The sequence below is a fragment of the Bactrocera latifrons genome, unplaced genomic scaffold (assembly GCF_001853355.1).
Source record: "Bactrocera latifrons isolate USDA-ARS-PBARC rearing strain unplaced genomic scaffold, ASM185335v1 scaffold_67, whole genome shotgun sequence".
Taxonomy (NCBI): Eukaryota; Metazoa; Arthropoda; class Insecta; order Diptera; family Tephritidae; genus Bactrocera; species Bactrocera latifrons.
This window is the reverse complement of record NW_017537345.1, coordinates 1,452,842-1,468,869: the sequence shown is the minus strand read 5'-3', so window position 1 is coordinate 1,468,869 and position 16,028 is coordinate 1,452,842. Positions and strand designations below refer to the sequence as shown.

Below are 16,028 nucleotides of genomic sequence, written 5' to 3'. Positions count from 1 at the left end.
TTAGTCCGTGACCCTATGCCCTGTTGGCGGAGATCTCAAGAGTCCGTTCTATAAGCAGTGATAAGCGATTAAGATTTAACCTTGAACAGCAGAGGACCTTGGAGTTCTCCCCGTCGAGCATAAGTAACAATGCATTGATCAAGATGACCCAACATAAGCGGGTAGGATAAAGGGAATTTTCGTTTTTCTAAGGCACTTCCGATTGTCCCAATATTAGATGTCTTCATATTAGATTTGGACTTAAAACGATACCAATCTCGTGAATGACTCTGATTCTTGGGCTACCGCAACGACCAGGACTCTGATGAGCTGAAAGTGTTCTTAATCACTAGTTGGTGAAGTGCAAACAAAAAAAAAAAAAATCGGACACAAAAATTCGCAAAAATACCCCACTTCGACAAATAATCAAATTAATATACAAACAACGACACCTTGTACTGATCCATACCAGAAATTCATGCACAGTTCACTCAATTGATTGAGACACGCTCCGAAATAAATTGCGCATAAAAAATACTCAATTCATTATCTTATCAGTCTGCCAAATGTATGTCCGTCTGTCTATATTTACTGTCAAGTGAGCAAACAGACGTGAAGTCTTACAAAGCGCAAGAGCACCTAAATAAAGGCTAAAGGCTGAATATATTGTGTGTACACAATTAAACATGGAACTTGCGGATCACTCAATACTGATTTCAGTAACGGTTTAAAACTCGAGACGAGTACAAGCACATAACGGTTTCGACGATCACACAGTAAAGACATACTTCGACTAATGATCTAAGCTAAATGCTAAAGAAAGTTTTTTAAAATCAATCAGAAAATTCCAAAACAAATATAGAAAATGTCAGAGACTATAATCAGAAAGTGTGCTTTAAAGCCATGCTTTTTGTACCGTAATAAACTCCATGTGCTGTTGTTCGCGCTTGTGCTATTTCACATAAGTGTCGGTAACGCGACGGAAAGAGATATTGTTGTCGACCCCGAAAATCCGCGCTCCTTCACAACAACAACACCACCAACATCCGTAGACGTGGGCGCTGCAACAAATCACACGGACGCAGCGAAAAAAATAACACGTTCGCTGCGTCTGCCGAACACCACATTCCCGTTACATTATCACCTACACATTACAACGCGCATACATCGGGAGATTTTCGAGTTCACGGGCAATATGACTATTGACATTGATATACGCGAAACGACCAATGAAATTGTATTGCATGCAAAAAATATTACCGTTACGGCGRTTACGATGCTTGAACTGCACACAAACGAAAAGCTGCTTGACCTCACCTACACTTATGAGAAGCATGGCAGCTACTTGATCATACATCCGATTGAAAATTATGCAGCTTTCGAGGAGGGGCAACGTTATCGGTTAGAAATTTTATACAAAGGCCTCTTGCGTGAGGACTCATTCGGTATCTATTGGATGACCTATAGTGATGATAAAAATGCCACAGTGTAAGTAGTATTCAAATGAATAATGGACAACTGCAAAATGGCAGGAAGGGTTAAGAAGAATGCGCCATACCATATGTATGTACATATGTGTGTTTGTAAAATAGTTGGTAACAAATGTAGAAGCTCGTGCGCGCTTTAGTCGGCATACATATGAGTGTTTGCGCAAGTATTTGTATAAATATTGATATGGTCAAATGAAATCAGACTATTTGATTAGCACAATTATCGAAGCACAATGCTAGCTAAACATATGTACATATATATTATATACACTACATTACATACATACTTATGTATATAGTACATGAAACCTCAGCTGGACAGCGCGTGCTTCGCAACTGTGTGTTGTTGTCGTCACTGCTACACTTTGGCTTCGGATTATTATCAAATAAACTTCGCAAGCACAAACATGCACACATACATTGTACATACAATTATGTTTACATATGGCAATATGTCGCTGTATATATGTACATATGTACAMCTATGTATAGGCATATGTTTAGCGGGTGTCTCATAGTTCAACGCTGATGAATTGCCCCCAAAACAAACAGACCACTGATAAGTTCTATCAATGAATTTGTGTGTGAAAGGAAATTGAGCTGATAAGTGTGCATAAAACAAAAACAAAAACATTAACAAAAAATGAAATTAGTAGTAATAGTTGTAGAAGTGAAAATTATAAAATATTATGCAAACAAAAACAATACTTTTGCAGTGAATTGAAAATATAAGCGAGAGTTATTTATGTGTCAATAATATTGTGCTGAATTCAATAGAAATTTAGTTGCCATGACACAAAAATGCTGGTAATGATTAAAATTATTCGAATTTCGAAAGTAGCATTTTTAAGGAAGTACCCTCGAATACTATATTTATCGAAAAAATAAGAAACAGTTTTAGCTTCGATTGCAAAAATGAAATACTCTTGAGTAATACATTGTGACAAAAAAGTAAATAATACCTAAAATATTAAATATGAAATTATTCATCAATATTTTTCGATCGACTGAAAACGGTTTCCACGGAGCGGTAAAACCAGAAAAAAAAACTAGAGCGTATAGTCGAACACGCGTAAGGAACGAAGTTCTTTATGMSTGTGCGTTCTCGTGAATYCTTCTGATTCTTGTTTTTTCTTCTCCTTTTGTCTCTGTCGATATTCTTTCTGGTACTGCGCGGCTRTTTTCCTCTTCGTTTGGTAACCCTCCCCTTTTTGTTGGCTATCCAAATGTAATGACTGTATTTGTATTGTCTTTACACAGCGTGCCTCCTTTTTCTTTCCTCGTTGCTGAAGTATTCATCAACACTGTAAATTAAAACTTATAAATTACAAAATTATGTACATTCATTTTTTTGCTATGAACAGTTTAATTTCACCATTTTTGGTATTTTTTTTTTATTTATAAACTTACATCGATTTCGGTGCCGAATCGTGATTTTCGTTTTTTTTCAATTCACTTCCTTCTCTTTCCATTGTTTATCACGAAATCGTAATGAAAATGTTTATGAACGCAACCACATTAATTGCATTTGGAGGTATAGTAAACACTGACACGTGCACACACACAACAAAGCAAACGACGCTACCACTACACACTATTCGTATTCTTTTTTTTTTTTAATTCACTCGTACCATCAAATTCAACAAATAGTTCTATCCTCCGAATAATAATAATGATTCAATCAAGCAATTATCAGTGAAGGAAATACATCAACCCGATGTGACAATTGTAATCAACACACGACACGTGCACGTAAATGTTGAGCGATGCCCACTCTATACACACCACACTCTGTGCAGTATATGTACTGTAGTGGGGGACAGCGCATTTAACGCTCAGATTTAACGGGACACAATTTCTCGGCTAGCCCCGTCGCAACACGCGCGATAAAGAACTGCGTTCCAAAATCACACGGTGCCAAATCTGGTGAATACGGTGGTTGATCGATGGTTTTGGCTTAAAATTCGGTCACAATCGTGGCGCGATGCGATGATACATTACCATGAACTGTTCTTCAACAATACCGACCGTTTTCGACGAATGTTGTCACGCAAACGCCTCGATACGGCCAAATAGAACTCCTTATTGATCGTCCGTCATAATGCACCATACCACGAATACCATGGCTCATTTTTTTCCACCATACCAATGATTGTTGACTTATTTTCATAGATTATAATGATCTCCACGAATGTGGGATCGGAATTTGCTCGATCAAGCATGTCCAAGAGACCTATTTACGGTACTCTTTTTAAAGAAAAAAATAAAGAAGCAAAAAGCGTTTCATACCTAAAATATCCACCAAAATCATTCAAACGGATTCGCGAGAGATGTCGAACTCCTTGCCATTTGATTTTCAAGCACCATATCTTTCATTGTTTTAATATTTTCACCAGTTGAAAAGGTCGAAGGTCCTCCAGAACAAGAAATGTCTTCAACGATCTCTCGGTTGACTAGAGAAAAAAAAAAACAAATATTATTCACCTCAAATCACTTTATTGTTTTTCAAAATACTCTGCTCTGTTCCTTTCTGTTCCTTCAAACATGCGTTCTAAACACATCAACCGCGTCTTTATATTAGGTTGTCAAAAAAGTYTTGCGGTATTTTCGCCAGTTGGCACTGAGAGCGCGTAGTTCTAGTTTTATTCGTCGCATCGGGTCATGCTATACCTTTAAGGAAAGCTCATTTCATGCGCTAACACGTGTTTGATTGATTGTCGTTTCTTTTAAGTCGTTCGTGAGTTATATTGTCGCAAACATGGAGCAAAATAAAGAAAAAATTTGGCATATTTTACACTACTACTACGATAAAGGCAAAAATGCATCTCAAGCCGCCAATAAAGTTTGTGCAGTTTATGGACCCGATACAGTTTCCATTTCCACCGCATAACGATGGTTTCAACGTTTTCGATCTGGTGTAGAGGTGGTCGAAGAAGCGCCACGCTCCGGAAGGCCTGTCGTCGAAAATTGCGTTAAAATCGCTGAATTGGTCGAAAGAGAGCGGCATAGTAGCAGCCGTAGCATCGGTCAAAAGCTGGGCATGAGTCATCAAAAAAATGTTTATGAACAATTGAAAATTCAATAAAAAAAAATACCGCAAGACTTTTTTGACAATCTATTATGTCGAAAAACGTTGATTTCTTAGTTTGATTTTTACGAACGGGAATAAATAGGATTCATTCATGCTAAAAAATGCAGTGGTTTCTGTTGGTGTGTAAGGGCTAGCATTCTCGTGGTGAAGAGTGATCTAATTTTGGCGTTTGCTTTTCCTGATTTCTTGAAAGATAACTGAAACAAATATGGTTATGTARCACGAAGAGTTTACTATCATACGATGTTATAAAAGTTTGATTGCGATATGTCCAGTTTTTATGGGCTCAGACGTTTTCGAAGCACCGTTCTCCTATTTTTCTAACACTTCTTTCGTCCAATCGACACGAGCCTCTTTTTTTTAGCAAATTGTATGGGGTCCGGCATGAACAAATTKTTTACAGTCAAATWTTTATGCAAYATTGAATRTACAAGTATACTAGTCCTACTAATGCTTATATAGTATAGAGCGCCTTAAATTAGACCAGTTGTCGCTGTTTTCACGATCTTCATTATATAATACATATGTTGTGTGCCACCCAACTACTTGAGTTCGTTAAAAAATATACACAGCCGAAACATTTGGCCGATTCTAAAACTGTTAATTCATTGGAAAAACAAAAGTTCTTTGTTAATTTTTTTAATATTGCTTATTGGTGCGCAAAAATAGTGAACTTTCGAGACTTTGATTAATGTGTAGAAYGTACCGTGCAAAAGTGATGCTCCTATCAGAAGATGCTATAAACTTTGCAATTGACACTAATGTCAGTTCTGTTTTGAGATTTGCTCCAGAATGCGGGTTATTGGTGACTATTTAATTGACCAATAATTGGTCGGTGACTTTGATACAACGTGAATTTCGTCGCAGATTTCCTGACCGTCCGACGCCTATTGGTGAAACACTGCGATGTTTAGCCGCTCGCCTCGAAGACACTGGCACAACACGAAATGTTGTCTGCCATGGCAGATTCCGGAGTAGCCCTTCTGCAGAGAATATTGCTGTTGTTGCCGAGAATGTCATGGAAGCGCCGTCGATATCGACCAGACGACGTGCCACGMAAATGGGTATCAGTCGACGTAGTTTACGGCGAATTTTAGTACTAGATTTGAAGATGTTTCCGTACAAAGCACAGACGGTGCATCAGATATTAGCTGCTGCCCGCCAATTGCGTCTAACATACGCTCAARCCATCCTTAATCACCACCAAGAGGAGGATGATTTTCATCAAAAATAATCATAAGTGTTGAGGTCCATTTCATAGCAGGTATGTAAATAAGCAAAATTTACGCTTCTGGGGCACTGAAAATCCACGTGTAACCCACGAAGAGCCATTAAACCCGCTAAAAGTCACTGTACAGTATGCTGTTTTCGCTTGAAGACCCATCGGACCTTTTTTCTTCGAAGACGTCGCGGGCCAAACGGTTACTGTGAGAGGTGAGCGCTATAGAGCAATGATCAACGAGTGCTTTTTGCCGCAACTTGATAAATTGGGATTAGCAAAGTAGTTCTAACAGGACGGTGCAACGGCACATACTGCAAGTGCCACAACCGGTATGCGGAAGGATGCACTTCCCTCGCGCCTAATCTCCCGTTTTGGCGATTTGCACGCGCCAGCAAGATGGCCTGATTTGATCGCTCTAGACTTCTTTTTGTTGGGCTTTCTGAAGTCACGGGTTTATGTCAAGAAGACTCAGACTCTTGCAGCTCTTAAAGACAATCAAGAATTTAAGGACCTATCACCGGAAGTTTTGGCCAAAGTGATGGCAAATGCCATAAAAAGGGCTCAAATGACAATCAACTGTGGCGGCGGCCATTTACATGATATCATATTCTCGAATTGATGTAAAAAAACTTTAAAAGACCAAATAAAAATAATCCACAAGCAGAATCAAAGTTTTTCATTTTTGGTTTTTTTTTTTGTTTTTAAATTACAGTCAAAAAACATCGGAAGGTTATTTTTATTTTTGCGCCACCTGTATCTAAAATAATACCGTTTCATATATTCCGAAAAATGACAAACTTTCTATGGTACCAGTGGTACTGGATCCAAGTTTCTTCCGCAGTGATGGAAATAACGCAACTTAAATCACCTTCTGCTTCAATAAAAGCCTTCGAGTTTATTTTTATGTATAACAAGTTAGGAAGAGCTAAGTTCGGCTGCACATTTTATACTCTTGCAACTTGCAGAAATTAAAGCCAAGGAAATATCTTAAAGTGTAAAACGTCAACTAGAAGATCGAAATCCAAGCAGTTATATATACATAAATTAAAATATTTTGTGTCTAGGCTCGTATGACTGTCAAGAAAATCTGTGCCAAATTATTATTATTCAACAAAGAAGTTCCAATTTTGTGTGCGTAATCAAATTTCTGATGCCGAAACATTCAAAATGTTGGAAAATGTTTTCGCTCATAATTATTTGTCGCGAACAAGTGATTTTGAGTGGTACAAATTATTCAAAGGGGGTCGAGAACGCGTTGACGACTTATCACGTCCAGGACGGCCATCAACATAAGCTAATGATCAACATGTCAATAAAATAAAGAAATTGGTGCTTGAGAATCGACGATTAACATTCAGAGATCTTACTGGCATCGTTGAATAATTGGAAAGATCAGTGAAAACCATTTTGAGAGATCACTTGGTTCTAAGAAGCTTCATTTGCACGATGGTTTCAAAATCATTAAATTTTTTCGAAAACCACCGCGGCGTTAACGTGTTTGAAATAATGCTTTCCGACCACCAAGATATCATGAAACGTATTATTATTGGCTATGAGTGTTAGATCTATGCTTACGACCCGGAAACATATTCCTTCCATCCGGCCAAACTATCAACAAGGAATTCGTAAAAGATGCCGGAATTATGGACAACAACTCTTGGTTTTTATACCAGGATGATATATGATGATGTTTAATGTCACGTACTGAGTTGATTCTTCGTGAGTTTTTCGCTAAATATTCAACAAATATCGTGCCGTAACCACTGTATTCATCTAAATTASCTCCGTGTGACTTCTGGCTATTCAACAAACTCAAACGATCGCTCCGACATTAAACGTCAATCGCTACGCGCTATACCGGAAATTGACGTTAACAATTGTTTCGAGGATTACACCTTAAAGTGTTTCCATGTTTTTTTTTTTTTTTATTGCAAGTTGAGAGAGTACAAAATGTTCGGTTACCTGAACCCGGTACCTGAACTTAGTCTTCGTTACTTGATTTTTTTCTATTCCCATTCAAAATTAGTAGTTCATTTTCACAAAAAAACGCGAATTTTATGCATAACATATACTTAGTGTTACTAAGTAAAATTAAAAAAGGTCAACGGTGCCCGGGACCAATTTWATGTGACGTACTTATCTTTTTGGACTGCATTACCTTTATCTTTATCTTTTTTATCTTATTGCAACGAGCTGCGTCGGTTTAGCCATTTCCGTCTGTCTGTCTAGACATACGCCAATTAGTCTCCCAGTTTTTAAGATATCGATATGAAATTTTACAACGTGTTTCTTCCGCAAGAAACTGTAAATTTATAGAAATCACTTTAGCATACTACAACTGTATGTACAGTATATAGTGCTGGTATGGAAAACTTTTTATTTGACGAGATTTCTTTATGAAATACGGTAAGGATTTTTGCTCTAGATAACACTGTCACACAATCTTACCAATAAAAATCATGATAAAGAGCTTTTTAAACCCTTCTATCTTAAAACAAATACAGCTATGATAAATATTATGGCTTCGATATAGCCGAAGTTTCTGTTTAACTACAATTTAATTAAAACTTCCAAAGAAGCTTGCGATAAGCAGAAATACTGTTCCACGTTTTGCAACGTATACGCCACCATGGGCAGACATCAAACTAATCACCGCTCYCTATCTCTATCTCCATTTCTTTTCAATTTAATCACTAAACTACAACCAGTTATGTGACGGCGACGCAATTTGAGCCGACAAGCGCACGCTTGGCCTTCCCCTGTTACGATGAGCCATCATTCAAAGCGAACTTCACAATAAGCCTCACGCACAGCAACAAATACACGGCCATCTCGAACATGATGGTGCGTCAAACTGAACCGAGCATTGACGCAAATGCTGCACTCGATGGCAAGTAAGTACTGTGTAGACACAATTGAGTAATCCCACACTCTTCAACATATCCTCACACATACACTTACCTACATGTTGGTGGCCTGTGAAGGCCAATTAATAAACCGCATTCAACAACTGCTCATCAGTTTATTCCATCCGCCAAGCTATTCATTCACATACGCAGTCACACATACATACACACATAGGTTCACCTTTAACTGACAGTACCACTTGTTTACTTTTGTGTACAGCAGCGTTGATGCCACAATGGTGACAACCACATTCCACACCACTCCACCGATGTCGACATACCTGGTCGCATTTGTCATCTCCAATTTCGTGTATATTTCGGAGGAATATCGCGGCGTTCAGCAGCGCATCTTCACCTCACCACGCCTCGCTGATAGGGGTCGAAAGGCATTGAAGAATGCCGTTCGTACAGTCGCCATGTTGGAGGATTTCCTTGGTGTCGATTATCCGTTGGCGAAATTAGATCATGTCGCGCTGAAGAATAACTTCGGTGCGGCTATGGAAAACTGGGGTTTAATTACCTATAAAGAGGACAATCTGGCGAAACCGGATGACGCGGATATGCATAAGAACTTGAAGGATGTGATAACGCAGAATCACGAAATCGCACATCAATGGTTTGGCAACTTAGTATCGCCGCAGTGGTGGACATACGCATGGCTGAATGAGGGTTTTGCCACCTATTTTGGTTATTTGGTCACCGATTTAGTAAGTGTGTAATTTGTTGTTTAKGTATCATAAAACATAACTGTATTCGTTTTTCATTTTTGTACAGCTTTACCCCGAGTATAAAATCATGGACTTCTTTTTGATCGATAGTGCTGAACGTGCCTACAGTTACAACTATATGACCGTACGTCCGATGACTTACTATGTGGAAAACGAGACTGCCATTTTGTCAACATTCGACATTATATCCTATCACAGAGGTTGGTTCCTATATTTCTGGTCTCAATATGTATCTTGGTTTCCAAAACTTGAATTAATTGCTCAGCTTTCCTTGCAAATTTGAGATTGCTTAATTTAGGTTAGATGGCTGATGAAAGAAAGCAACTGGACTGCTATATATGTAATCCTTAATGAAGCCATAGAAAAGAAGAACTCCTGCTAAAACCACTAAACACCGAATGAGTTTCTTTTAACAGTAAATGGCCTTTGTTTCTACACTGTGATTCAGATTCAGACTCGAAAAACGTCTTTTAAATAGAAGTAAGGTGTATCCGAGTCGAGAGCCTCTATAAGAATCATATGTACTACAGTATTATTGACAGTATTGCCCATATGAAATTGTAATCTTATATGGTCGGACGAAAGCATACCCAACGATTGAAATTTAAGTGTTCTCTGCCAATCTACAAAAAGGGAGACCCCAACATCTGCGCCAGCTACGATGGGATAAGTCTTCTAAACATCGCATATAAGTTACTATTGAGCGTATTTTGTGAAAGACCCGTGAGTAGAGAATCGACACACATCACCTTTTCGTCGATTTCAAAGCTATCATTGACAGCACGAAAACCTTATTTATCGGTGCTACTTCGGACTGAGTGGGCAATTGAGAAGTAAAGTCCTCGGCGAACAAACCCCAACTCTATAAGTCACTCATTATTCCCGCCCTGCTATATGGTGCAGAGTCATGGACGATGACAACATCTGATGAGTTGTATTTTTCGATCTTTCTGAAAATGTGTAAATTCCGACCCAAAATAACTGCGCCGTCTTTACGGAAAAGAACAAATTAAGGCAATTTTTGCTATGCTTTTCTAATGTGAGCCGTATTGTGAGGACGTCTGCATAGACCGGAACCAATACTAATCCGAAGGGACAAGGTCTGGTCTGTGAAGCGGGTGAGACAAAACTTCTCAACCACTGTCTTCCAAATAGTTTTTTAACATGAGACAGAGCGTTGGCATGATGAAAATCYATTGCCTCGTGGGTAGTTTCATTCGCCCCCATCAATTAGATGAATTGTTATCGATAGCGTTCCTCGTCCCACGCCCTTTTGATCCCACCAGATACCAGGCTTGGCTGCTGATTTGGCAGATTGRCTAGGTTTCAAATATGATTTTTGACATTTAGGGTTGTCGTAATTTGTCACTATCAGTCACAATCCGATGCAAAAACGACTTTTTTTTTAGTAGCGTCCAAGCACCATTTCCAACTTTCTTGCTTTTGAACGTATCCGGTTGCTTTTAAACGTTTTGAAATGGCTGCTTAAGTGGCTTCCAAAGGTTCTACGAGCTCTTCTTATATTTGGCAACAATCTTTATCACCTAATGTTTCCTACTCGTTTCTAACTCGTTTGGCTAGGACATTGTCATCTTACCGTCTTAAACCTTCTTCTATATTAGCGTAGACACCTCTTACGAGGACATAGACGAGTTGACAACAGCACRCCAGTCGTTCTTCCTTTTCGCATGTAGAAGCCAATTGTAGATTTTAGGAGTAGTCARGTCCTTCTTCATTTGGTCTCTCTCTAAGAGCCAGAGGATTTTCATTCATTTGGACGACATTACCTAGTCATTCTAGACGCTAATTCGYTGAACTGACCGATGTCGTCGTATATCTCGTACGGCTCATCGTTCCATCAACTGCGTTATTTACCATTGCCAATGCGCATAGAACCATAAATATTTCGCGGAACCTTTCTCTCGAAAACTCGTCGATTCATCAGATATTGTCATCGTCAATGTCTCTGTACAATATAGCAGGACGGGGATAATTAATGACTTGTAGAATTTGGTCGTTGTTCGCCGAGAGAAGTCTTTAGTTCTCAATTCTCTATTTAGACAAAATAGCACTCTTATTATTTTCGGCGATACCAAAGTCAAACATAGCGGCATAAAGTCAGTTCCTTTTCGTGCTGCCAAAAGCAGCTTTGAAATCGACGGAAGTGGTGTATGCCGATTCACGAGGCCTTTCCAAGATTTGGCAGATTGTGAATATCTGGTCAGTTATTGCTTTTCCACTCCATACTGATAAGGTCCAATCAGTTTGTTGACGATGAGCTTTAATATCTCACACAATACGCTCGATAGGACCCTAATTCGATGTTTAGGAGACTTATCCTACGGCAGTTGGYGCAGATTTTGGCGTCTTCCTTATTGTGGATTAGGTAGAGTACACTTAAATTCAAATCGTTTGKCATGCWTTCGTCCGACCAGTTTCTACAAAAAGGTTGATGCATGCTYCTTMTCARCTCTTCGCCGCCGTATTTGAATAGCTCAGCCAGCATTCCATCGGCTCCCGCCGCTTTGTTGTTCTTCAGACAAGTAATTGCTATTCAAACTTATTCATGATCGGGCAGTGGCTTTATTTTTACCATAACAAACCTTAAAGGTTTTTTTTTTTTTGCCTAATTCCAACGGGAGCTTAATGCTTCCACAATTTTCCCAAAAGTCAAACTCCCAGTTGTAAACATTTTGCAAAGATTTTGTTCCATTAGCAACTGGTTAAGTCATAAATTCCACATTGACATACATATTTATAATTATACTTGCAGCCGCTTGTGTGATCAAAATGTTCCATCACGCTTTCAATCAGAAAACGTTCGTACATGGCATCAGTCAGTATTTGCGCAAATAGTAAGTTCCACTTCTGTAAACGAAAGTTTCAGTGATACTTTAAAAGAACTGTTCAATAACATTTAATATGAAGAAATTTTCCCCCCTCTCTCAAGTCAATATACTTTTGCGAATGAGTTGAATCTTTTCGATGAAATACAAACAGCTGTGGCTGCGGATCCCACCTTCAGTCAGCAYGCGTGGAGTCAAGACGCCGTGCGCGATATCATGCTCTCATGGACGCACAGTGAATGGATACCGATCGTGAGCATAGCACGCGATTACATAAGCAATACCATAACAATAAAACAACGTTCGAAAGATCAGCACTCGCGTGAACACTGGTGGATACCGTTAAACTTCGCAAGTGCATCCGCAGCAGAATTCGAGAACACTAGCGTTGGTTACTTTATGCCGCCACTGGAGGAGGTAACATTGAACGCCAGCCAATTGGGTATTGAGTTGGGCATACACGATTGGCTCATCGTGAATAAGCAGCAGACAGGCTTTTATCATGTACTCTATAATGATGCGAATCTCTGGCTGATCGCCAAACAATTGCACGACAATCACACGGTTATACATCCACTTAATCGTGCAGCTATCTTTCAAGACCTAGGACCACTAATCGAGAATAATGAAATACAATCAGTGGATGTGATATTTGAACTATTAAATTATCTGCAATATGAGGACAATCTCATGCCTTGGAATCAAGTGGCTGACACAATTACCTCTCTTGGCAAGAATCTCTTTGGTACGCCCGCATACAAATTGTACACGCACTTTGTGCGCCAACTAATTCGACCAATGTTTCGACGACTCTACGAAATGCCGTTGGCTGAGAATCTTACAAATACCGAAACGCTGGCTAGACAAAAGATTATGGAAATGGCTTGCTTCGTCGATCTGAGAGAGTGTCTCGACTACACCCACAATCTGGCACACGAATACATATTCGGTAATACAAAATTCAACAACGATATGAGCTACTATGCCATGTATGAGACRATTCTCTGTTTAGGCGTTAAATATCTAAGCGATGAAGAATTCAACGCCATACTGAAACTATTCGGTGAAACGCAACGCGACACATTGTGGTATGATGATCTTATTTACTCGTTACGTTGTACGCAGAGTAATTCGCATCTGCAGCAGTATCTGAATTTCTTGCTGGGCGAGAACTCGACTAAAATTATGAACGACAACGAGTCCATGATGTATTTATTCTATTTGTTCAAAAGTAATCATGTCGCACGCCCCGTTATGTGGACATTCTTTGAAAGCAATTATCGCGTGCTGTGTCGTTCGCAACTGTTTGTTGAGAACTTTAACCGCATTGCAGAATACCTGAAGCGTTCGAATTACGAACAGGTAACTTACACAACAGATTGTTGAAAATATTTGAAATACTTTTATACATATAGACTTATTTATTATCTCTTTACTATTTACAGTTTCTCAATTTGCGCAATATGATTGCCGCTGAGCTGGCAAAGGAGGGCCGCGAAAAAACCCTTATTGCTGCAAATTCGCCGCGTATTGGTCGGAAAGTAAAAATCAGCGAGACTTTTCTGGACAAATTCAATAATCAGATTTACGAGTGGCTCAGGCGACATCAGCAAGCCACATATGCGGCATCTTTGGGTGCGCGCAGCAGCGCCACACAAATTGGTCATCTGTTTCGTGTGGCGGGGAAGTTCCTACGTAAAGTGCTCATCAAGAAAGGCAGATGAGCCATTTAGTTTACTGTTAACTTCTTTTATAAAGAATGGATTAAATACTAATTAAACTTTTATATAAAAAGAAATAACTATACTTTTAATTATATGATTTGTAACTGACCCRAAGAGAGCCGGTGATTTAGAGGATTATTTATTTGTTCTAAAAAGTGTTTTTAAACATGTAGTTTCAAAGATAAGCCTTAGCTGTTATGTTTCAAATATGATTTCGGGCAATTAACCGCCRTGACTGGTTCGAAAAATTACCGGAAAGTCCAATGTCAGCCGTATGTTAGTATGTCACTTTCAGCAGTGTGAAAACGCATGATCTTGGAGGCCACGCTAGCTTGATTGTTTCGTTGACCGTATGTCATATAGCACCGTTTTGATAAAACCAAGGATCGTCGACATAAACATCCTATAATTCAGGCACGAAAGAATCATTAGTCATGACTCAATTGCTTTACAACCACTTGTGGATTATAATCACGAAATCCGACGAAAAATATGAAGACTACCTCAGCAAAGACTCTGGAGGTCATCTTCAGTATTCAGCACTGCGACACTGTGGACATAGTATTATAGGCTGTAATAGGAACACGAACAGGCTTCTTTAGAAACAAACCWGTACTGAAGATAGCTCCAAACAAAACGGCAAGCGTGTTTCTTTTCTAAAGAAGCAGTAAAACATGTATAAGGTGTAACCAAGCRACAATTAAAACTTTCCACAACTCAGTCTCACTGCGTTAATGCTGGTTCCAAGATAGACAAAATTATCTACGACTTCAAAGTTATGACTGCCAACAGTGACGTAAGAGCCTAGTCGCGAATGCGATGACTGTTTGTTTGAAGACAGGAGATATTTCCGGACCTATTTGCTTCTCTTTCGTATCTATTCTGGAGAAATTAGAATTAACGATGCGGTTGTTAAGGCCATTGATATCAATATTAGAGGTATACGCCAACAGCTGTACACTCTTATAGAAGATGGTACMTTCCCTGCTTAATTCTAAACATCGTACAATTTTCTTCAGCAATAGATTGAACAAATCACACGATAGGGAGTTTCCTTGTCTGAAACAYCGTTTGGTGTCGAACGGGTCGAAGAGATCCTTCCCGATCCTGACGGAGCTTTAGGTATTGCTCAACGTCAGTTTACACAGCCGTATTACTTTTGCGAGATTATCAAATTTAGCCATAGCGGCATAAGGCAGCAGTCAAAATCAGCTTTGAAATCGACGAAGAGCTGATGAATGGAATTTCTATTATTTTCCAAGACTTGGCGCACGGTGCATATCTGGTCAGTTGTTAGCTTTCCAGATTTAAAGTCACACTAATCGAGTCAAACGGTGGGCTTTAATCTTTCACACAATACGCTTGAGAGAACCTTATATACGATGTTGAGGAGACTGATGCTACAGTAGTCGGCGCAGATTTTTGTGGATTGGGCAAAACACACTTAAGTGAAAAAACACACATGGTGATGGTTTGGATCCGATTGCTATCATTATTTTTAATATGTCAGGAAGATTTGATAAGGRACACAAACAGAATTTTGTTCAATCGGTCAGCTTGCTCAGATGGACMGACAAACAGCGAGGCAGTTTGCTTCTAGTCATATTTTAAGACAGAAAACACAAATTTGGTAACTGTAGATACATGTTTTACATATTATTAAGAGGTGTGTCTTATCACTATATAATTGGAATAACCTACAAATAATGAGAAAGCGCAGTCACTCTGTTCGGTCCGGGRCACACACGCAAGTAGAACTTATTCATTCAAACATCGACATGAAATTACTATTATAAAAGTTTATCTAACAAAAATACGTTTTTTATAGGTATTAATTTGAGAAAATCTTTAAAAGACSGGAAAACCTTGGCATACACACAACAACTTAATGGGTACTGATAATATGTCTGCATAACGCTTTCCTTTCATGGGCAAATGCATTTTTCCGAAAAGAAGAAGTCACACGGTGCCATATCAGGCGAATACGGGGAGTGGTTAACGGTTAAAATGCGATTTTTGGTCAAATAATCGATCRCAATGAT

At 39.0% G+C, this 16,028-nt stretch overlaps 1 protein-coding gene across 2 annotated transcripts; it reads left to right on the top strand.

Moving 5' to 3' along the window:
• Positions 1-715: 715 nt before the first annotated feature.
• Positions 716-14,050, top strand: LOC108975578 (alanine/arginine aminopeptidase). Of its 2 annotated transcripts, XM_018944145.1 has the most exons (7): positions 716-1,467; positions 8,491-8,676; positions 8,909-9,395; positions 9,463-9,616; positions 12,190-12,271; positions 12,367-13,624; positions 13,708-14,050. In XM_018944145.1, the coding sequence occupies exons 1-7, from the start codon at positions 845-847 to the stop codon at positions 13,984-13,986; spliced, it is 3,069 nt and encodes a 1,022-aa protein (XP_018799690.1). In that variant the 5' UTR covers positions 716-844; the 3' UTR covers positions 13,987-14,050. The 2 variants fall into 2 exon arrangements, with proteins under 2 accessions (XP_018799690.1, XP_018799691.1); XM_018944146.1 differs by lacking the exon at positions 13,708-14,050 and having other exon boundaries at positions 12,345-12,435.
• Positions 14,051-16,028: the final 1,978 nt, after the last annotated feature.